Source organism: Accipiter gentilis, chromosome 8 (genome assembly GCF_929443795.1).
Source record: "Accipiter gentilis chromosome 8, bAccGen1.1, whole genome shotgun sequence".
Taxonomy (NCBI): Eukaryota; Metazoa; Chordata; class Aves; order Accipitriformes; family Accipitridae; genus Astur; species Astur gentilis.
In genome coordinates, this window is record NC_064887.1 from 32,686,542 (window position 1) to 32,710,722 (window position 24,181).

At 39.4% G+C, this 24,181-nt stretch overlaps 1 protein-coding gene across 5 annotated transcripts in view; it reads right to left on the bottom strand.

The window, feature by feature from the left end:
* The window catches only part of RC3H1 (ring finger and CCCH-type domains 1), an 81,470-nt gene that overhangs the window by 35,297 nt on the left and 21,992 nt on the right, over nucleotides 1-24,181 (bottom strand). For all 5 annotated transcript variants that reach the window (XM_049808560.1, XM_049808564.1, XM_049808563.1 and 2 more), the window contains exons 2-10: nucleotides 21,646-22,013; nucleotides 14,151-14,271; nucleotides 12,582-12,821; nucleotides 11,243-11,418; nucleotides 10,206-10,406; nucleotides 8,371-8,503; nucleotides 6,138-6,256; nucleotides 3,989-4,101; nucleotides 209-490 (exon numbers count right to left, since the gene is read on the bottom strand). In XM_049808560.1, the coding sequence (XP_049664517.1) occupies nucleotides 209-490; nucleotides 3,989-4,101; nucleotides 6,138-6,256; nucleotides 8,371-8,503; nucleotides 10,206-10,406; nucleotides 11,243-11,418; nucleotides 12,582-12,821; nucleotides 14,151-14,271; nucleotides 21,646-21,876 (1,616 nt within the window). In that variant the 5' untranslated portion in view covers nucleotides 21,877-22,013. The remainder of the gene's footprint in view (nucleotides 1-208; nucleotides 491-3,988; nucleotides 4,102-6,137; nucleotides 6,257-8,370; nucleotides 8,504-10,205; nucleotides 10,407-11,242; nucleotides 11,419-12,581; nucleotides 12,822-14,150; nucleotides 14,272-21,645; nucleotides 22,014-24,181) is intronic.

Sequence of the window (24,181 nt, forward strand, 5' to 3'; positions counted from 1 at the left end):
AATTAAAATATAAGCAATCAGCGAAGCAAAACAATTTAGAGTTTTAGCTTTAGTCTTCTACTCTACTACTTAATCACTTTAAAACAAACAAAAAAAAAACAATCCCCCCCAAACCCTGTTCTGTTTCTTTTCTAGAGAATGGGTTTACTTTTTTCTACTGCATATTTACACACATGACACTTCGAACAACAGTTAGGAAGACCCGTACAAGTCAGGAGGGGATCCAGGGGCACTGCTGCTCAGATGGTCCATCTTCCCTGGCTTCAGAGCAGTTTCATAACCGGAGTCAGTCCCTCGAGAAATAAGTTGCGTCACTGTGCTGCCTGTTGACACAATTCCATTTGGCAGAGCAGATGTTTTCCTATTGGGCAAGTCCACTCCCCCTTCCTCCGAGAGGATAGCTCCTGAAGGCAGGCCCACCTCATTTAGCTGGCCCAGGGAGGCACTCAGGGGTCTTCTGGGAACTAGACGCTTGTTCATTTTACGGAATCTTCAGAAAAAGAAACCACACATCAGAAAATTAAACAAAAAAGTAAAAGGAGTTGCATTTTCAAGATTTTTCAAACACAGATACTACTGAAAGCTTCCAGTTTGAATTCAAATTTCCTAAGTGCTTATAAAAAATCATGAGTATCTGTTAGACAACTTCACTGCTATTTTAACTGGTAATAGCAGTTTCAATCAGAAGAACAAGGATGGATTTTTAATGACAAGTACATCAAGAATTGGCAGCTAAACTTCATACAGCAAGTTTAAAATCTTATTTCCTGTACAAATATGTATTTCAACTGTACAGAAGAAAACCAAAACCAAACATCACATAAAATATGACCTACAGTAACAGAAGCTTCAGAATAAGAATCACAGACTATTCAAGTCTATGTTATTCAGAGAAGAAACTAACAGCAGAAAAATAAAGTGACAAAAAACCGAACAAATACCCTTTTACACCATTTGTCCAACAAGCAGCCTAGTCAAGCCTTTATTGCCAAGTGATATCTTTTAAAGCAGAATTTAAGATTGATGTTACTATACCAATATGCAGCTTACACCATTTGCATTGTCTGATAAATTAAGTGAATGCAGAGATAAAAACCTCTATCAACACACTGTAGTTCCCAAAGTCTAACTGCTTCTGATATGTCTGAACAAACATGAGCCTTTTAACTAATGTTCCACAAAAATCAGGAGACTGATGGTATTGGACCAACGAAGAGAGCAAATTCCAGAGTTGAAGGTACTCCAATAAGCATCCTGCCACTAGCTTAGATGCCAGAATGCAAGTGGGAGGGCATATCTGTAGGCCTGAGTACTCCCGTTGTTTATGCTGTGGAATAAGAGTCCATTTCCTATGCAGGAAGGTTTCAACAGGGCTGAAGCCAACACTTTTCCATCCTATCTAATATGCAAAGCAATACAAATAGGAAGGTACACACATTACTGTAGAAAATAAAAAAGGGGGGGCTGTTATACCCTGTTACTCAATCTTCAGATAATCTTTATGTTTGCCCACATGCACAGCATTAACAGCAATACAAGAGGCAAAAAGGTTGTTGTGGGGTTTTGTTGTTGTTTTGGTTTTTTAGATGTCATAGAGTGTAGAGTCAGACAAAGTGTAATCTTGCTATACAGATTAGAGCTGTTCATCTGTAAGAGTTCATTGACTATCTTCTAGCCACCTTCCTAACTCACTATCAACACCCCAATTTCCTGGCTCTATTAATCTTTACCCACATAATCCAACTATAAATTCAAGCTACATAGTGTTGACAGTGGGCATCATTCGGAACGCATTAAAAGGGAGTAAGCAAACCAGGCTATCACCACAGTAGCAGCACTTGAGTAAGGATAGACCACAGCTTTCTAAACATATGCTGCTCAGAAATCCTTCTGGCATCTCATATCAGCCATGCAAGTCAGCTGGACACATAGAGACAAGTGGAAGCGAGCTCCCCAGGCTGAACTTACAGCTTTGCTTTGGCATCCCACTCAATACCCAAACCAGTTTCTCCCTGCAAAGCAGCAACAGAATGTTGGGAAACCACTGCCATGTTCTCCCTGCCAATTACTTCTGGACATCTGCCTCTCATCAGATCTCTTAGAGTTGCAGTGTCTGATGGCTCCTGAGTCTCTGAAGGCCCACACACAACTTGCAAGATGAGGAGGACTGGCCATGCCTGCCCATTCATCTAGAACACAACAGTACGCTTAAGAGAGACAGGTGCATGTGTATAGACACCCATTCAATCAAAGGTGTCAGGAAGAGTTTATATAGTACCCTCCACGATAAAATGCTTAGAAAAAATAAACGTTGCATAGTGTTGCCCTCTGGACTTTTCTAAATAATTTTATGAATTTTTGCTGCAGTCTCCACAAAGACAAAATACAAAATAATCTAAAAAGTTTAATACTTGCCTATGCACGCAGGATCTTTGTCCTTTGCCAAGAGGGGAATCAGCTGCTGTTTAAGCAAGTCTAGATTATAATTTGCTATCTAAGGCACTACCACACAGTTCCCCATAACCTTCCTGCAAACTTAAAGGTACAGAGATACAGAAACTACACAGCAACAGAAATGCGTATTATTCATACTAAACATATTTAAAAGAAGGAACACTAATGCAGTATCTACTCAAAAGGAATTATGCAAAGCTAAAAGGTACAAGGAAGAATTGGAACTCAAAGTTCCCCAACCACCTACAGAAAACACTGCAACCTGAACCAGAACAAGCATTCACTTCACCCCTCCAGAACATTATCACTAAGGCATATAAGTCAGTCTAGATAAGCCTCTTCCACCTGCCATGCTGAAAGTCCTTCCTGTACAACTAGTTCAGAGGTACTAATACTGACTCGCCACCCTTGTTAAGCATCCAAACCAGCACTACCAATCTCCATTTTCTTAACACCATGACAAAAGGGGAAAAATCCCAACTGTTTCTGCAGAACACAAGTATCAAAGTCCTATTCTCTGTTCATTTGAATAACTGCCTTTGTCATTCTAACACCATGTGCTCTGCTCTTTTTTTTCTTCCCATTTGCCTATGCACTGCATGCCAGCTATAGAGCCAATGAACTGCCATATCAGTGCTTCAAGTTTTAAGGGGGGATGGGAAGCAAAAAAAAAAAAAAAAAAAAGAAGACTGCATACCATTTCCAAATCTTTGGAGTTTTCCTAGGATTAAGGAAAAAAAAAGCATCTTTTCTTTGAAAAACATGGATTATTTTAGCCCAAAACCCAAGTAACAAGTTATATATACTGCACAAAATACATTGTGTTTATTTCTTTTAACTCTGAGATAACCTGTTTTACTTTAAAAAAAGTATTAAAACGACCTTCAGAACAGCAGCAGCTTGTTCTTGGGTAACTGGGTGCCTCTTCTAAATCTGTAATGGATGTAGCTTATTTACTGCAGACTTCACAAACCCACCATTTTTTAACTCTGCAACAATAGCTTTAACCACTTTTAGGTTACTGTGTGTGCAACCTGTCAAAAAGTTTCAAAGAATAACTGTTGTAGAAAGAAAATTTGTGATGCTCATTTTTAGCTCTCTGGATAGCCCTAGCAGCACAGAAGAACAAGCGAACCTGTACGTCTGGAAAAGTGCCAGCAACCTACTTCTTCCACCTGAAGATAAAGGCAAGATGAGAAATACACACAAATAAACAACCAAAATGGATGCAAACAGCATGTTTAGTCACACTTAAGGAATAAGAAGAACAGCCCACCTCCAAAATCTCAAGTAACACTTGTGTAAGGATCAAACTTTCAGAGCTGCATTACTGCTGAACAAAGCAGAACATCCTATATTTAAGAATGAACAGCTCCAAAACTTGAGATGACTGTTACAAGTTTTTCACATTATTTCTTGCTAACGTAGCAGACAAGTTATGCCTCCTCTCCCCATTCCTAGATATGATAAATAACTCTTATGGATAAGATGAAACAGAGATTGGACTGATTTCTACTGTAAGAGGTACACTTACTTTTCTAGCTCCTCCTGTGAATGTGCAAAGGTGCAGCTGGCCCCTCGGGGGCATCCTCCTCTCTGTTTCATGTCTCGGCACATGTATGTCTTGTACTTGCTGTGCTGAGGAGGCTGACAAGGTTAAAGAAACCAGGTGAGATACCTGAATATAAGTGCACTTAAATAAGAGCTGAACGCATCCTCTTATTAAAGGCCTGATGTTTGACTGTTGGGAATTCCTTCAACTTAAATGCTCCAGAAGTACCTAATATAAAATATATGACTGGAGCAGTATTCATGTTTGGTTCTTCAACAGAACTAAAATTCAAGAGTAGATATTTTGACAATTACGTCACTAATAGGTTTTTTTAAACATTTTTATTCAGATTCCTAACTGGAGCTTGATCGGAACACAGCTGTATGTTTCAGGACACAGTTAAGTGGACAAAACTGATACAGGCTGAAAAAGATTACCATGCTTAATCAGAAATTGCCAAATATTCATCAAGCTTTGTGGTAGATTGAAAATAAATACAATTTAGTCAGTTACTTTTCCCTTGCTTTCTGTTAGCTCAAAATGGCACTTGAGTATCCCTTTGATCTCTGTAAGAATTAAATTTCATCAAGTTCCCTTTTATCCTGCTTCTTTGGACTAAAAATCTCTTCACTGTCTACGACAATTATTTCCGCCAATAGTTGAAGATGCAATCTTACTCCTACACAGATCAGCAGGGTATGGGCTGTCCTCTGTATTTTTAGTTAAGTTTCCCAAGAAACAATGACTTACTGCAATCTTGCTGTCTGCATGTATGCCTATTTGCCAGTCTCTCCAAATAAATTTCGACAGGCTAGAGGTGGTCTCAAAGACACTTAAGTTCCTACAGTTTTTATGGCAGAATTAAATCAGAGGCAGAAATACCCTATCAGGCTTCCCACCGAGGAAAAGGTCTGTAAATGTAAACTCTTGCTTTCTGAGAAACTCAGCTAAAAGATGTAAATCCCTAAGAAGCCATTCGCAAACGGTTTTGAATTTTTTTTTGCCTTGCCATCTACTGTAGTGAAAAAAGGATTTAAGCAGCGCGTACATAAGCTACACAGCATTCTGCTGGCCACTGCTGCCAGCCAGCAAAACTCCGGCCAACACTCAGCAGATGTCCCTGTTCCCACTTGGGAGGCTTTGGGTTCCCTTCCAAGTGGCACAGCGTGTACCAGGTCTAGGCAATGGTCTCAGCAGAACAAAAACCCTCACTGTTTTTCCCACCCTGATTTCCACTTGTGTATTCCTACTGCTTTTCCTTTTGCTGGCAACAGTGCTTGTTAGGCATCCCAGTGAATGGAAAAAGGTAAACCAGCAAAAATAATGCACTCTAATCTTGCCTCTCCTTTTTTGGCACACATAATCTTTCTACTCGTTCAGCTCCCTGAACCAGCTCTCCAAGAGGATGAGTGCCAAAGCAAGAGAGGGAGTGGGAATGTGTGACAGGCAGCTCTGTCTTTCAGCAGCAGCTAGCATTTATATCAACTTAGCTACACAACGAAATGAGATCAAAGAACACGTGATAACTATGAGATAAGTTAATGTATTTGGCAACACCATTTCGTTTCCTAAATAAAAAATGTTGTTTCAGGAACTTGGATTCACACCTTTATATGAAGTCTTCCCAAATCTTTTAACTTCACTGACCATTAAGCACAGGTATAAGAATAATTCCATTAACAGAGAGCCATCTGGCTGAAACATGTCACATTAAAACTAACACAAGAAAATTCCCAGAGATCATAGTGCTAGGCATCCCAGCTTCTCTTCTGCACCCTCTAGTCAGGAGGGTTGTTTATTCATTTCCCTAAGCTCGCAGCTGGATCAAACTGTTTTGTTTCCATCCTAGTAAGCTGTGCAAATTAATACAACACGTATGGGGTGGCAGGGGGGATGGGGGGGAGGTGGTGGGTAGGTAGAGGAAGAGGTTGTGCTGGTTTGGGTTTTTCCTTTCTTGTTCCTTTTTTTTGTTTTTTGTTTTTTTTTTTTTTATAAATATGACTCAGCAGTGATGTTTTTAATCAGCTCCCCATCAAACCAATTCTCTCCAGATGACATTAGTAAACTTCTACTATTAGATAGAACCAATAAAATTTAGGGGTAAGTATTTCCTAAATGATTTAGCTTTTACCTGTTGCTGATCTGTTCCCTTCTTGCTGTGATTCTGGATATAATCAACTAAGCCATGAACCACAGTCCTCACAGCAACTAGTCCATTTTCCAGTTGTTCCCATGTCGGAGGTGGAGCATCTAGTGCATTGACAGCAAACCCAGAGAATATAAAAAGAAAAATCAAAAGGATTTTCCAAAGCCAGGTACAAAGAAACCATGAGTATCACAAAACTTCAGTAGACAACCAAAAAGATTTTATTGGAAACGTGTGTTGTTAGATACAGCGTTCAGCACCTTAATTCAGATATATGTACCACATAAAGAATAAAGCTACCTATAGACTCAAGATTGTACCACACAAAATACCAAATTAGCCAGCAAGACTATCATCAGCATGTCAAATTATTTCCTTTTACCAAAACTTTCATATCCCACAAGAACTCCAGAGTAAACGCATTGTACAAACCATAGACAATGAAAAAAACTGGGCTGAAAATCCTCTTCACACTCAGCCTGCTGCAGGTAAAACCATTCTGTACAAATACCATCATCACTGGGCTAGATCACTCAGGCACAGTCACTGAACAGCAACAGAAATTGATACTTCTCACATGGAAAAATGTCACAAGGCAAATCTAAGTATCAGACCACTATCTAACACACAGCAGTGTGAATAAACAGTAGTCTTAATTCTGTAGGGGCACTTGTTTTTTCTAGCCAACTTACTTTACTAATCATTTCATCTGTTCCAGCAGATGACACTACCACCACATGCCTACACACTCTGCTGCAAAACACAGGACTTCAAAGTGCCTTTCAAGATCTTTAGTACAACTACATTCTATTCCGCTCACAAGGACTAAATTTTTCCAGACAAACTTCAATGTACCTACAGAACAGCAGGGAAGCAACTCAACAGCACAGAAGAGAAACATCAACATCAGACTCGCCTACTGAAACTGAGTGAGGCTATTGGCGATTCTACTTTCTGTATCAGTCTTCAGCTAACAAATTTGCAGTATGCACAGTTTTGTCCCTGACTTGTGACAGCATGAAAGATTTGGGAAGAAAGCACATGTCCTTTAACTGTAAAGTACAACTGGTTCTCATTTGAAAGGTAAATTTATTTGTTTAAACAAACAGAAACTAAGAACTACAACTGCTCATCTCATGAAGTCATAGTTTAGGCCTTCACACTATTTTGATATTGACTTTACAAATACTAATGGGTATAAAACTTCAGCCATAGCACTCACCATTCTGTCCCTTCCCTCCTCCCTCAGGTGGTCCATCCTCACAGTGCTGCAGACTTTCAACAATTTCCATCTTTCTCTCCTCTCTCAACAGCTTAGATTTCCCAGTTACATTCTTCCCAGCTAACCTCTCCTTCCCATACTTTCACACACACCTTTGGAAAATTACATAGTAACAAGAAAAATACTAAATTCCCTAGGATAACAAATCTTTCTTGTCTAGACTGATTTTTGCCCAGCTTCTGTCTATTCAATCTATCAAAATTCTACTTTGGAATCCAAAATTGTTTACACAGAAGATGCCTCATAATTTCAAGCTGCCTTTAACAGAGTCTTCTCAGTGCAATGTCTGGAGACCTCAGATCAAAACCTAATACACAGAATTTCTAGAGCAAAGAAAAAGACATACAATCTTTAGGTAAATTAATGGAAGTCCTTAATCTGATGTTTTCTTGAAGACTTCCCCTCATTTGTAAACAGATTATTTGCTCTGGTAAAGAACTGGAGAAAAAAGGTATCTCAGAGTGACAGCTAAGGCTCTGCATTAAGCACAGTGGTTCTATCAATCTTCTTGTTGCCTTGCAAATCTGGTTTCAAATAGCAGCATGTGTACTAAAAAAGGGAAAAGGAGGAAGCTAAGACTCCTGCCGCTCCTACCAGTTAGCACTGCCCAATATCAAGTACACATCATGTAACCTCACAAGATTGTATGTATTTAACATCCTCACCCATGCTCATCTAGTGCTGTCAAACAAGGAAGCTCCCTTCAGAGAAGTGGTGAATTATTGCTGCCATACTTTTGAATCTATTCAAACTTCAGAATAGTTCAGTTCCTCACACAGATTACTGCTGTTCACAGGCTGGTTATGAATAACACTCGGGAATCTTAAGTTTATGAGTTAGAGGATGTTTCCTTCCTTGATGAACAGCTTTCAATCCTTCAACAGTGTTAGGCTCCTCTTGCTAAACTAAAGGGTTTTGTAAAACACCTAGACTTACCTGGACTGGGATCAATATTTGCCAGCAGCTCTAAGTGAGGTCGAAGACGATTCAGGTTAGCTGGATCTCCAGTCCTCTGAAGAGCAATAGTTAATTCCTGAACACTCTGTGCAAATGAGGCTGGGGTCTGCAACTTAAAAAAATTATAATAATTAACTTTCTACAGGCAAAGCACTCCTCATGGTTTCTGAAGGCTGCTCCACAAGCTCACAAGAGCTGTCCTCCTGTCCTGGTTTCAGCTGGGATAGAATTTTCTTTCTAGTAGCTGGTATAGAGTTGTGTTTTGGATTTAAGATGAGAAGAATGTTGATAACACACTGATATTTTAGTATAAACACAACTTAGCAACAACTAGGTCAAGGATTTTTCAGCTTCTCATGCCCAGCCAGCGAGAAGGCTGGAGGGGCACAAAAAGTTGTGAGGGGACACAGCCAGGACAGCTGACCCAAACTGCCCAAAGGGATATTCCATACCATGTGACAACATGCCCAGTATATAAACTGGGAGGAGTTGGTGGGGGCAGGGAGAGGCAGATCACTGCTCAGGAACTAACTGGGCATCGGTCAGCAAGTGGTGAGCAATTGCATTGTGCATCACTTGCTTTGTATATTCCAATTCTATTATCATTATTATTATTTTCTTCCTTTCTGTCCTATTGAACTGTTCTTATCTCAGCCCATGAGTTTTACTTTTTTCCCCTTTGATTCTATCCCCCATCCCACTGGGTGGGAGGGGGAGTGAACCACACCACTTCCAAAACTGGAGTAAAATGTTTTCCACACAAGCCCATTTCAGTCAGCACCTTCTATTACATTCCTTCTCTGACATTAAGAATGCACATTTCTTTGACATTACAAGTTAAAATACAGCTTTAAATAGACACACACACACACACACACAAAGGCTGGTATTATTTCTAGCAATGTAACCTATTTCTTTTCTGTGTTGTGCTGGCACCCAATAAAAAATATAGAATATTAGAAACCACTTAATTTAGATTTCTTAAGAGCCTAGTATCTCCAATCCCCAAACCAAGAGGTTTTGCATTGTGCTTTAAACTGAGCAGAGCAGACAATAAAGAGCGAAACAGTTAAAGGACAAAGATAGCTAGCAACGTTCCATTTACTAACGTCACACAATTTCAGTATTTTAAATCCTTTAATTCTACCTAGATCCTTCAGAAGATGTCTGGTAGGACAACTGAAAAGGTAGGCAAAGGCATAAATACACAGCAGACTGATCTTAAAGCTAATCCTTCTGCACAGCAGGCCAAAGCAATTGTTTCACAGATTCTGTAACCATTTTACAAGGTTCAGTTCTTCCCACCTAATTTAGGCACTTACATGTGAATCCCCTAATTTAAAAGCCCATTTATCCTACGTTCCCTCTAAACAAAGGGAGATCTGGGCACTTTCAGAGGTCAAGTAATTTTATTTAAGAAATGTGCTTCCATCTCTTTCTTACTTCAGGTATAGACTAGGGGACTGATTTTTTTTTTTTCAACTTATGCACTAACTGCCTGGAAACATGAACCATTAACCTCTGTTACTACATTGGCAGTTATCAGCTGTTCAGAAAGGACACATCCCGACTGTGTAGCTAACCTTTGTGGCTTCCCATCTGTAGAAAGAGATGGCAGGATGGCAGAGGGAGCAAGATTCATAAGGTTACAAATAGATATTCTAATTATTTAGGCCAGAACAGGGTTTGAAATAACAAGGCAAATGATTAATGGGCGAGTATACACGGGCACAATTTGTAAGTTCATGTTACAAGCATTTAAATCTACTAGAGTTGCAAACAAGATAGATTGGGCTGACTTTAGGTGGTTTTACCTTGTCAATGATAGACTGCATGTGGGATTTGTGAGACTGGTCTCCATATAACAGTGAGGACCACTGATCTGGTGCAATGCGTAAACCTGCTTCCATAGCTATTTGAACTATCTGTGAATCATGTTCCCTTCTCAAAGCTTCATAAGTCCGAAATTCCTCCTTCAGCTGCATCAGGGAGGAATCCTCATCTCGCTTTGTCACCTAGTGGGGAGAAATAAGTCAAATACAATTAAGCAGGAAACGCCAGATTATGTGAAGTCTAGGGCAAGCAGTATCTTGAATCAGCAACTAAATTCTTCCTCCCAAACTAAACTGAACTATGACACTATGCATTGAACACTAGTTCCTACTAAAATAACACACTCTTGTTAAAGTGGAACCTCTACGAAATGGATAACAAACATAATTCACCCAGACTCTGATCCAGGTATTGGTGAAAGTGTCATACTTCCTAAATGACTTTACAGCATCCATACCTTATTCCTCCAGTCAAGGTATTTTGTTTGTATTGCAGAATTTTGTTTGAGGATACAATTAGCAACAACAAAGCATTTTTCTCCTCATTTAGCAAAAGTGAATGACATTTAAGTTGAGCACCTATGAATGGGCCATTAAATAGTCTAAAATACAATAAGCAGCTTAAGTTCTCTTTATACAACTTGGATATCCAAGAGCCTCATATTTCTTTGTTTCTAACCACACCACCACCCAATTAACAGAACTGAGGATTTTCCAGCTTTAAGCCTCTTCTAAGGAGATAAGTTATGCTGACTTACATACAGGTTTTGCTACTGTGCATCTATTAAACGTGGACAGAGTCAAACCTAGCTTTACAGCTTAAAGTTGCAATTTCAGCCTACATTGTCATCGTAGCTGTACAGCAAAGAACTCTCCAAACAGGTGGGACTTAATGAGTAATACTTTCTGTAACTACACATCTTTAGGCACATCTAATGTTACAGGGCAATTAAAATTGAAAGTGAAAAACAATAGTTTTCATAACATTATGAAATCTCCAAGCAGAATCTTCTTCATACCTTGAAGCATGAGGCTCTGTAAAGAAGCTGGACAACATGCCCAATGCTAGTTTTGGAAGCCTGAGGAAATCGCGGCTCCAGCCTCTGAACCACAAAGAGAACCAAAACCTTTCGTGACAAAGCAGATCCATCTTCCAGCGCCAGTAGAACCAGCTTTAAAGCCTCCTCTTGCATTGCTGGGGTGGGGGGGGGGGTGGGGGTGAAATGCGAAGAAAAGAGACAAAGGATGAGAGAAGACCAAGAAAGATTTCTGCAGTTCCTTATTTCCCTACAAGTGGGAGACCAGCTACAAACCCGTTCCAACACACACACACAAACCCACCAACAGGAAAGGGAGCTGAGCAAGAAGGGTGGGAGAAGAGGGAAGGAACACTTCCAGATTCCCAGACTTCTAAATGTTTTTATTATTATTATTGTTGTTGTTGTTATTTCTATTTTGGGTATCAGATGATAGGAAGACTTCTTTGTCCCATCTATACATCTCTTGATTATTAATATAAGAGTTTTCAAAGCGTATTATCTACATCCCACACCTATCACAGCAGAAAAAGCTGACAGGCTAAGGGAAGGCAAGGTTCCCATGCAGGTAAAAGAGCAACTAGCGTGCACACAAACAAATTAGGTGCTGTAGCACCACATATTTTGCTAGGCAACAAGCCTCTCTCTTCCCTGCAGTGGTGCAAAAGTTAGCATCCCAAAGTTAGTCTTCCTTCATTTGTTTCAGTGAGGAAAAGCTTCTTTATTTTTTTATTTATTTGAAGAAATTGGTTTTATATTTCAAGGCATTATTTTTATTGGTCCTCAACAAGCCATGTCTACATTTTCAGTTAACAAGACTTCATTAATTATTTTTTTAAGCAAAATTCATTTGTTTTAGTATTCTATGTAAAGGTATTTAGTTTCTAAGTACGTAACTTTAAAAACGCGTACACCCGCCCCCCCCAAATGTAACAAATCTCTCCCTACAACTGTTTTTCACATTTATTACCCCAGAGAAGCAGCAGCCATGTCCCGTCACTTCTAGTAACCTTATTTTTTTTCTAGAAGGGTCTTACTTCTTCAAAGAGTAGCAAGCGAGAAACTACTTCCCATTCTATCTTATCACAAGAACAAAAGGACACACATTATTCTGAATTTTATAGAAGACTTGCAAAAGCACTAAAAATACAAGAAAGTCCATGACAGCAGCCCAAAAGATAGATCATTAGTTCTGAAGACCTACTGCTAAGAAATTAAGCCACTGCGTAATAAAATCACTCAGGCGATCTGACACCCATTTATCAATTCTCCTCAATTCTAAATTGCTTCTGTATAGAAGTAGTACTGTGATACAACCTACCTGGTCCAAGGAACTGGCACCCTCTAGCTCTCACTGCAGCCCAGAGGTTGGAAGAGAGCTGCTGAGGATTTTGATGCTGAAGAATGAGCTCTGTGACTGTTCTTTCACCAAGTGACCGTGCTGCACGCATGGCTCTGATCCGCCCTTCTTCTTCCACTAGCTGGCAATGAACTAATGTCACAAGTTTCCTTTGCATGGGACGACTTAGCACACTCTGAGTAGTACTGTTAAGACCCACACCTTCAAAACAAAGTGAAGCAGAAAAAAAAATATAAACTACCTCATATCTCCTCTTCTTGTGCCAGCCTTCAACCACTGTACTGTAGAAGGGCAAACCTAGTTCTCCTGATGTCCACTTTGTTAAACAAAACACTAGAGAAGGCATATCAGAAGTTCATTTTTGTCAGTTTGTTTTATCCAGCATTAAAAGCAAACGGTTCCTGGGAGTCAGCTTTCCCACAGGTTTAAGTCTTGTGATTGACCGATTTGGCTCTCTAAGAAGATGGAACCTCTAATGAATTCTCTCCTCACTTTGGAAGTCTGTCCTGCACCCTCCCATACAGATTTCCCAAGGTGTCTCCTCAAGGGTAGGATCCTACTGCATTCCTTCCTTATTCATGGGTTTCAGCAATCACTGCCACCTTTGACGTTTGTCTGTTTTCACAGGACATTCAGGGGTTTTTTTTATCTACATCTGATATCTCTGCTGATTGGGCCTAGCCTGAGTTCAAAACTGTTTGGGTGATGTTTAATTATGTGCAAAACCTGTGATTCACAAATGTGCTGGGAGCCACTGAAACCAGGTTAAAGGAACGAGTGACTTGCTAGACCTATGGCTGCCATACCGAGTTTGTTCTACAGCACTGAGCATGTTCACTGGGCCACTACTGCTCAAGAGTGATACTGCTATCACACTGTACTAGTTGGAAAAGCTCGAGACAACGTTTTGTAAAAATTCATTTTTGAAAACCTGGTGCCCATGATGCTCACCTCTACTACTTGGGTTGACAGATTTTCCAAGTCCACCATATGTAATATAGATAAAATCCATACTCTTGAACCCAGCGCAGTTTTGCTAAATTAGGATTACTTAGATTGACCCAGCTCTTCCATATGATCTTGTATAAACAGAGTATTACTTATTTCTCTTATATATCCTATACACACGAACCTTCTCATTTCAGTTTATTTCTCCTCTACAATCAAGCTGCATCACTAGTTACTTTGAAGCAAAGCAGAACTCAAACCCAGAATTATTTCGTTTTACTTAAGTCTGCAGAGGCCAACTCAACTTACTATGTGTGTCTCAACTTACTACACTGCAGCCAAATACCTCAGCCTTTTTTTGGTTGTTTTTCTTTTTTTTTTTTTTTTTTTTTTGACAGAATGCCTTTAAATCCCCCCCCTCTCCCAAGATATAAACTTAATGCTTAGGAAAGTTGTCTCAGTTTGTTTCTAAACAAGGTCTACATCCATTTTTCAAACAGACTAACTGGTCATTTGGATAGGTTGTTTTGCATCTTATTTGTGTCCAGCTTTCATTTTCAAAGGAAACAATGCAGGAACTACCTCTCGCGCTGCTGAGTGGTTTGAGGTACAATGCTAATTCTTCCACACATTTCTTGCCCTCCTCATAATGCTTGGTATCTTCAGCTCCACTACATAAAGTAATTGGCTGCTGCTCAGGAACCTGAAAGGAGATGACATGTACAACTATGATGAATATGCATAAATAAGTGGCAGTCATGCTTACAAAAAACACCACACCAAGCTTGCTACTATCAAGCATTTCCTGTTTTGTTCCCCTTCTGTGTTTTCTTCTATATTAGTAAGCATTTTTCAGCTTGTTTAATGAACAAATATCGTTAAAAAAAGAAGTCAGCAAAAATGAAGAAAAAAAAATCTAAAGAATTTATGGTTAACAGACTTCTTTTATTTGGTGGCTGACAGAAACTAGAAGCACAAGACTTATTCCATGACAAAAAATATTACATGAAAGACATGGCATTTCTTATAACTATAAAACTTCGGCTGAAATAACACACATATTGAGACATGCCCAAAGCTGGCTGGCTAAAAAAAACCATAATAATCAGAACAAATCAGATGAAACCTGGTTTGCAGGTAAGTACAGATTCATATCTAGAGCCTCACAGCTCTAAAATTGTCCAGGGATAAGTGATCGGAGCTACTTGGATTAGTAGGAGAAAGACTTAGCAGCAAAATACTAAGTCACCCTTGGAACATATTCTGACTAGACCCAATTATCAAGCAGCAAGACCAAGTTATCCTACACAGTGCATATGAACACACCCTGCAAGTATTAATCTGACAACACAGGCCAGTCACTTTCTCGGGGTATGTTTTGTTTTGTTGGTTTTCTCTGTGGGGTTTTTTTTTGGTGGGTTTTTTTTGGTTGTGGCATTTATTTCTTCATCCAGGCATTCACCAGAAATGAGGATTTTTCAAAGAGATAGTGGACCACACCTCCCCCCAAGTTCATAATATTGTTTTTTTGTTTCCTCCAGTTAAATTCTTAAAGCTTTCAACAAATTTAAGAGTGCAGTATAGCACTGTATTAATGTTTTTCAACATCACTATTCAGCAATCAACATATGATAGTATAGAGAACTGGAATTTCTCAGAATACTAAACACAAGCACTTTTTGCATATGCTATTGAAGTGCAAACAGATCTCGGACTTCAACTTCTATTTCCAAGTCAATCACTATCCCACTGGCAGTAACAGCATGCTAATCCCACATAGCTGCTTACAGGGATGACCCAGGCCCTCAATCTAAAAGCACAACCCTTTAATGCTTGAGTTAAAGACAGCTACAAACCCGCTAACCTTCACATGCAACCCAGCCATGTAAAGAGTAGTATTACAATGGCAGTGACAAATAAAAGCAGTGAATATATATGATATATATATATACACACACATACAGATACATATATGGTTGCCACCACCAATGTGGACAGGAGCTTTCCTATCAATTTTAATAGAAAGTAATGTGTTTCAATCATTTGATCGCACTTCTACAGGTTTAGACAACTATGCGTGCCAAGTTGCTCATTTGACACTCATTGCAAAATAAAAAGTTACTAGCTGCGTAACTCTTGCTTTTACAGCAGGTGACAAAAAAGTCTCCAAATGTAACATATCAGCTGCACTTAAGAAAGTTGATACCACCCCAAAGCTAACAGCATCAGGATAGCCTGGATCTGACACCACCCCTTTTATTCCTATTAAAGGAAAAAACAAAACAAAGTTTAATCACACCAAGACAGCAAAGTTAGCCTGGATGCTCTTCACAGACTGCAGGTAACTTGTGAAGTTTTGGGATTTTTTTTTTGTTTTAATTTCAGGGATGGCTGGTGTTTGTTTGGGGTGTTTTGTTTTTTGGTTTGGATTTTGGGGTTTTTGTCTGTAAGCAAGAAAGCTTTCAGCAAAAGGAGCTTTTGCAATTATATCTTACAGTGGTCAGCCATAACTGTTGCAACAGCAACAGCCTCAGCTGGACTGGTTTCTTAATACTTGTTTCCCAAATCCCAACACCTTAAATATTTGCTTTCATGTTAACAGAATACTCCACCTCCTTTTCAAAGCCACTGTCATTTTAGCAGTCTGCTTCTGTCTGGGAAGTTATACAAGCAGAACTGGCTTATTGATCAAACAATGTGCATCTCATGCATTTGTGTGAAGACAGAAAGACTACACAGTCTCTGCGCTATTTACTGCTGTAATGTATTTTGTGCAAATTCCTATTTACTCCTGCAAGCATTCTATCTGGCACTGGTGACAACCCGACATATAACTACAGTGTTGCAACACCCAGCAGACAAAGGGGGCTTGGAACAGACGTAGGACAGGAAGCCATGTTCAGCCCTGGATTTCAATCTTGAATTAAGGTAGGTTTAGCACACATTCACAGCAGTGGTTTGGAATGCCATACACAGCACAACTCCACCAGCGAGTCACAAGGACTGTCTAGGCAACTAAGAGAAAGCTTCACCCCAGGAAAAAGCTGGCATAGAAAAACTTCCAAGAGTTAAGCTATTCATCACTGTGTATCTGCATATCATTCCCATTTCTTCTCTTTGCAATGGAAGCTTCAGTGTAAAAAAAAAATAAAAATCTAAAACCTTTGCACAACTGTACTGTTTGCAAAATGAGCCCAAAAGACTTGAAAGTTTAACTTTCACCTTAAGCTAGAGCAAGTGTAGTACTGAAAAATAAAACAAGACACTTATTTAGTAGTTTCAGGAGTCTTCAGGAGACAAGAACATATTTCTACACACACACACTTCATCTTCACTCGTGATGCATCTCACAGTAAAACTTACAAATAATTTCCCCTTTTGCTGGTTCTATTATATGCACTTTCAAGACTTTTAAAAATATTTTAGGGTAAGAATAATTATAAGAACAGCATCTACCAAGAGAAAAATGGTAAAGACATGATTCATAAAAGTCACAGGAGATCTGAATTGTAATTTTGGCTCTATCATGGAATTGCTGAGGGACAACTGAGAAATAATTCAACTCCAAAGCATTTTCACTTCCCCTTTGCAAAATATCCTTTCAAAAGCATGCAGGACCTTATGGTCACTTCTGTTTACAACATCTTGAGAGCCTCAAAATAGATGCCCTGCAGAGTGAGTTCATTGGTTTTATACTCATTCAATATTCCATTCGCCACACCCTTATCAGTTTTCACTGCAAATATATTTACATAATATAGCAAGCACCTCCCAAGGGGGACTAAAATAAGACAAGAAAAATAATCTCAGATGTTTAATTACTTTAAATTTGTGATCGCTTTGCGTGCAATGACTGTGAGTATCCCAGCAGTGGAATGCCGCCCATCAGCATGACTACTTGTGGCTGTGGGAAGAGGCAGGTTATGATGGCATGAGGAAGGGGACCGGAAAAGAATGCTAAAGCATCATCTCATACCAGGCAGTGATTTTGAATTGGTGATTTAAGCATAATTTGATGAAGGACGTCAGCTTGAGTTGTCAGTAATTACCTTTAGACATCTAATTGCACAGAATGAGGAGAACATGTTAAACAGACCAAACCCCTTTTTGTCTGGTTTGAAAACTGTTTCCCAACATTTTTCTTTCCCCAAGAACAGATTATTTGCTTCCTGCCAAAAAAACCAAAAGCAAAACAAAACCCAAAGCCTACTGTCTTCAGTTCCTCAAGCATCTGCACTAAGGACAACTTCACAGATATTCCTCTTTTGTGGCACCTCATTTCACCAAAAGTTATAATAAAAAAATATCATATGTGCCGCTAATATCTCTGCAGTTGTAATCCTTCCCTTTTGAAAGGGCTGTGAGGTGATATCACTCCATCCGTTCGCTCGTCATATACGATTCCATTGCCTAATGCCTAGAATTATATTTATCGTGTCCACGAGGAGACTATAAAAGAAATTAAAGCACCACAGGAATTTTTGCCACTTAATGTCACCTGTTTGGAACGTGCACACTGCTGTTTCATGTGTTAAAACAACAGGAGGGAAGAGCTTAGATGACAGATCCATCATTATGCACCTTCAAAACACTGGCCTGGTGAATGTTTAGAATAGTTGCATATAGTAACTAATATGTGGATGCTTGAATAGTTAAAATTCAAAACCTCATTCTCATAGAAACTGGCTTAAGGGATTTCTTTAGCCAAGAAGTTTAAAAAGCAAGGTATCCCATGAATGCCTTTTTGATTTGTGTTCAAGGCCATTGCGACTCCCTTCCCTCACAATACATTTAGCTCCTGCTTGGGCGCTCAGCTATTTCCAGCTCTCCCAGGAGTAATAATTCTCATCTTCCCCTTACAGTCCCTTCTCCCCTCTGCCATCTCTTATGTGGCTAAACCTATCTATATGTGGGCTAAATTGCCTGACCACTGCCTTCCAGAACAGACTGTGTAATCACTGCTGATGTGTACCACACTACAGTGGGGGAGCAGGAATTTGAGTCTCTGCAACAGTTAATTTTCACATTAAGGGTGGCTATAACCTGGGCAACAGGTTTCATTTTTAGAAAGGGGTGGGGAGAGGGAAAACTGAGAAACAGCCTGTAATTCAAGTAAGAAACCAACCCTTTTCACCATTAAAGTGACAAAACATACACAGAGAGAGAATGCTCTTGTCAGAGAAATAGGTTACTGCTTTCCCCGGGTGACTGTGTGACAAATTTAGTACATTTTCCCCAGAAGCACAGTCCTGCTTATTTCACCCATTGTGCCTTTGCGAAAGTCAACCAACATGACTTGCCCTGGAATCCTATCATTGCTACCAGTCACAGCAGAATATATTTGTTTCTTCAACCTGCCTGGTCCCCTCCTCTGCCTCCAGCAAAAAAAGAGCTTAACACTTACAAATGTGTGAACTTCTCAGAAGCCTCCCCAAAGGGAAAAGAACAAACTGTTCTTCCCCCCAGATAAAAGCTTTAATTGACTTGTACTACATTTCCTTCTAAAATGAAACCTGTTTTTTGGAATTTATCACTTAAGAATAAAGTATTACACATCTCCAGGGACTCAGGTTAAGGTGTACAGGCGTTTGCTGGAGATTAGGGGACATTAATGACACATACACCCTCCTGAAACTAGACCAAGAAGTGAACAAGAAAATGGACTTTGTTTCACTGGAGTTGATGATGATTACTCATGCTTTGTAAGCTGGCTTGCTGCTTGCAGATCATTTTTGTTGGTATGCTCCAAAGAGAGCCCACCTTCTTAACAGGACAGAGGTAAAAATTACTGTAGTTTCTCTAAAGTACTACCTTTTTTTTTTTTTTTTTTTTTTTGTCGTTCACCAAGCCTTTTTCTGTACAAAGATCTTTAAAAAAGGCCATATAGAGACTAGTGGAAAATAGCAACTGTTTCCCTGTCCTTCACAGCAAAGTTGTGTACTTATTTTCTAATACTCCATGGTCTGGTAATCACTGCAACAGGTGCTAAAAAGGGAAAGGGAAGAGAAAGGAGGGCAAGTTATACTGAATAGTGATTTCATTCACATGCTCATTGAAATTAGGAGCTGAGGAGGAGGTAGTGCAAATTTCTCTTAAGTTTGTCAGTAATAAAAACCCAGCTAAAATCACTGATTATTGTTTAGGTATCAGAATGGAGTGAGCAGCATACATGCAGAAATGAGTGGCAAATGACGGGGAAGGGAATACTGTCTCTTTTGGTGGCATTTGCAGCTTTAAGGTTGCCATGAAACAAGGTCCTATGAATCTTGGTCACATAAAAATTTAAGATATAAAAAGGAGCACAAAAATTATGTCATTAGTTCAAAGTCTGAAGCTAGAGTTCAGAGCACTCTCAAGACAAATACAATAATATCATAACCCACTGTTGCTTCTTCATACCTCACACACATATGGATGAGGAAACTCTGGTTGGCTAACTAGCAAAACCAGAATAAAATTCTCAACTACCTGTAACAGAGGCAGGGTGATTTTCCATCTCATTCCAGAGGATCTGGTTTTTATGGAAATTTTAATTCAGGCAAAGATCAAGTTAAAGCTATCGCACAGCTTCTCACAAAGCTTAATAAATGCACACAGAACAATAAAAAAATGCAGGAGGAAAAAGACATTTATCATAAACGTGGACATTTGGATACAGCTATAACTATTCTAGAAACTCCACAGAGGAAGGAAGAAGATAAGGGACAAAGAGAATTACAATACTTATTTATAGCCTCAGCCACAGATTTCACATGGCTTGGAAGCTCTTCAAAGATGATGGCATACACATATCACAGAAATGGAAGCACACAGTCTCATCACCCTCTCCTGCAGAGCAGGATGAGTCATTTAGCACAGCCAGACACAAAACTCGTTTTTACAACTTCTGATATAACTTCTATGCCATACACAGCAAAAGAACAACAAATTGGTTTATCAAGTAATACAGCTAAACAAAAAAAAAGAAGTGGCAAAAGCACATCTAGATCTCTAGGTCCCAGTACCTAACAAAAAGCATCATAAGAGCATCTTTCTTTCTTCCACATCTTTTAAAGTTCCTCCAAAACACAGCTCTTCCCTTTTCCCTGAATCATAAGATCTCATTGAGTTTTTTGCTGCCTCCAACTCCACTGAGCCCAGACACAGAAGCAGAACAAAGGAAAACAATAACTCCTTCTACGATAACTGCATCCCATCTATATTTTTGTTCCTGACCCATAAGCTAACCTCTTGCCAAGTCCACAATCCCGTCTAGCCTTAGGAGGTATGGGTCACAGCAAACTACGAGCGATCTAACCATGATAAGCTTATGCCAATGCAAGTCTATGCTGTAACTGAACAGGGCAATCCTGCTTTCCACACATCCCTGTCCCTTTGCTCAGCTGCCATCAGTACCAGTGCCACTGAAGCACTCATCTCCACTAGATCACCGGTTCAGCTGACCTCATGAGTACCCATTCCAGCAGAAAGGGGAGTCTTGGGCAGGGTCCCCCCATTCACCTATATGGATTCAGATTAACATGTCAGCTCAGAAGTTACATTTCCAGAGCACAGTTTCAAATTAAACATAAGGCAGTATAAAGGCTGCTATCAGAGGGGTCTGTCCCACTTTCCTTACTCTCCCTTCCTGCTTCGGGGACAACCAGTCACAAGTCCATAGGGTGAATATGGTAAGGCAAGTAACCCCCCACAGAAGAATGGCTTCCCACCAGGTAAGCTCACTGATCCAGTTCACCCTTTTGGCAGAGCATGGCTAGACAGGAGTTAGGGAAGAAGGAAGGGAACAGAACCAATCTATTCTGGTGACAGCCCACAGTTACACTAAATTAGATGTAATGCAAAATGACACTCAGTGACAGGTAGAATCAAGATTTGAACTGTTATTCCAGGCATGTCTACTACAGCATGTCAAAGGCATAAAACCTGTATGATTTCATCAAAGTCAGTCTACAAAAAGGTAGATGTCTACTCTACACACCATTAACTCAGAGTCATATTCTTTATTCATGACTCGTCCTCCTAAAAGGAAGGAGAAAAACAACATAAAGATTTTTAAAAAAAAAAAAAGCACTGATACCTGAGCACCCACTAGTTGCAGCAAGGCAGAGTTCACAGGAAGGAGTTCAATGTCTGTATTGATAGTGGTCTGGTCAAAAGGGCATGCCTTACGGTGGAGCTTGTTGAGGCACATCTTGCAGACAGTGTGGCCGCAACCCAAGCTGATGGGCTTCCGGATTGTTTCGTCGAAAGTCTGCGTGCAAATCGGGCAGGAGAGAAAATCCGTCCATTGTGGAGCTTGTACAGGCATTGCTTCAGGAGTTAATTGACAAGACAAAAATCTAAAGCACAGATTCCACTGGAATCAAAATCTTTGAAAAAAAAGTCTGTTTGTTTTTAAATATCTTCTGTAAGTACAGACAGTCAGCACATAGTGTGAAACATAACCTAGAGGAAAACAGAAACAGAAAGTTAGTACTGGAACAGGCATGTGAAATCCTTTGTGCTAAGTAAATTCTACTTGTAGAGGTATAGCTGACCTAGGAGTGCAGTTCTGACATTAGAGGACTGAGTCATGACTTGCTTTGATTCCAGCTAGTCTCTGGCACTGGAAAAGCTACTTGAAACCGTTTCTGCTGTTATGCAGCTTAAAAAAAAAAATTAAAAAAAAAAATCAAGATAGTTATCTGTCTCATTGAAGTTACAAGACTAATTAGCTTTTAGCGTTTATGTTCTCTTATTTCTTTACAAATAAGCCAATTAACATCAACTAGATTTGAATAAAAGAATTTTTGAAGGGCTGTTGTGCTTATTCCACTAAAAAAATTTTTTTTTTTTTTTTACGGTATTCATTGTGAGCTTTAAATAATTTTGCTTAGACAAGGCTTCATCCAAAACCTCTATCACAAGCAAGCTTTCTTCCAAGTTCAGCGGGCTCTGGACTGGCACACAATGACTCTGTGGAAACATCTGAGCTGCCATAGCCTCAAGAAGAAATGGATGTATGGCTCAGAGTACAGTCAGACACCATCTACATGCAACACAGCTCACGCACATAGCTAGGTAATACCACATATTGGTACTACAGCGCCTTTAAACAAGCTGATCTGTACAGAACTGCATGGTACCACATGGACTTTACATCTCAGTTACGCTGGGAATCTCCATGCATTGCTGGGTATAATTCAGCGTTGATAACTTGCCCTCAGTGTACCCACCAAGTAGCTCCATCCTTCAAAAGCAGGAAGGAAATTTCTAGGAGTCATTTTGGACTTAGTAGAGTGACAACTGTTTCTCAAGGACTCTTTTCTAACCCTGATTTATATCATTGATTGCCTACCTAGAGATTATATTGACAGAGAAAGTAACATCTTTAATGTATTGAGAAATTACACTGAAACACTACAATAGAGGAGAACCCTGGAGGTCTTTATGACCTGGCACTTTTGAATCAAAATGCTAAGAAGATCAAATGTTACTAATTGTAAGGGAATGGAAGATAAGACAAAAAAAATAGCAGAACCAGTACAGGTCACACAGATTTACTACCAAACAGATTTTTCTAAATCAAGCAGCAAAATAACAGCAACAACAAAACACCCCAAGCACCCAAATGTGTTAGTTTCTCTTTCCCACACGCCACCACTGGCTTAGGTTTCATACCAAGGAGCATGCACTTGCTTGCTAATATCTGTTCAGATAGAAAGTTCTTATATAAGCAAAACAGCAACCTTTATCAAATCCTAGCTTAAAAAAAAACACCTCAGAATTAAAATCTCTGTTCTAAGTAAAGGCAAAGAGAGAAACTTCAAGCTAGGACTTGTACAATTCGGAATCAAAGCATTTTAAAACAGCAACAAAAATCTAATGCTAAAAGAGACTCTGAAAAGCCTCAGGCTTTTGTTCCAGAATTTAGTGCAGTGCTGTTCAGTTACCATCATTTTGCCAAGGCAAACAGTTTACAGTTACTAGTTAAGCTTTTAGCCAGGTTTCATCAATGAAACATTAAAGCTTAGTTCTAAAGCTAATGAAAAAAATTACTTCTATCTTCACAAGACAACGTACAATGCCACACAGCCACTGTTTACCAGCCAACAAGGAATCAATAAGAAATCAATACTACCCAGACAATGTGGTGTTGATGAAGAGGCACTGCATGTGGTCAACCCTACCACCACCACTGCACAACTAGAAGATCTGCCAAGGTTGTTCAGGGTTTCCCCCCCAAATTACCTCTTTAATAGAAAATCAATAATTTTTTTTTTCATCGTGTCAGCAGACAGCCAAACCATTCCCATTACTACTGTATCATCACAACCCAAACAGAAACATTTATACTTGCAAGTTACTTCACTGAGCTAAACTGCCTAAAACATCCAGGAAATTTATTTCCAAGCCTTCCCTCACTACGTGCCCCCTTTATATATTTTTAATTAAACCTTGGTATCAAGTATTCCAGCTAGAATCATTCTTTGTAAACCAAATCTGTAATAGAAATTACCTTGAAACTCCACAAAAATCCTTCTGCAAAGAGCAGTACACAGCTTGACAGATCTAGTGTACATATTGCTGTACTACAAAATACCATTTGAGATTCAAAATTTAAGGGCTGAATC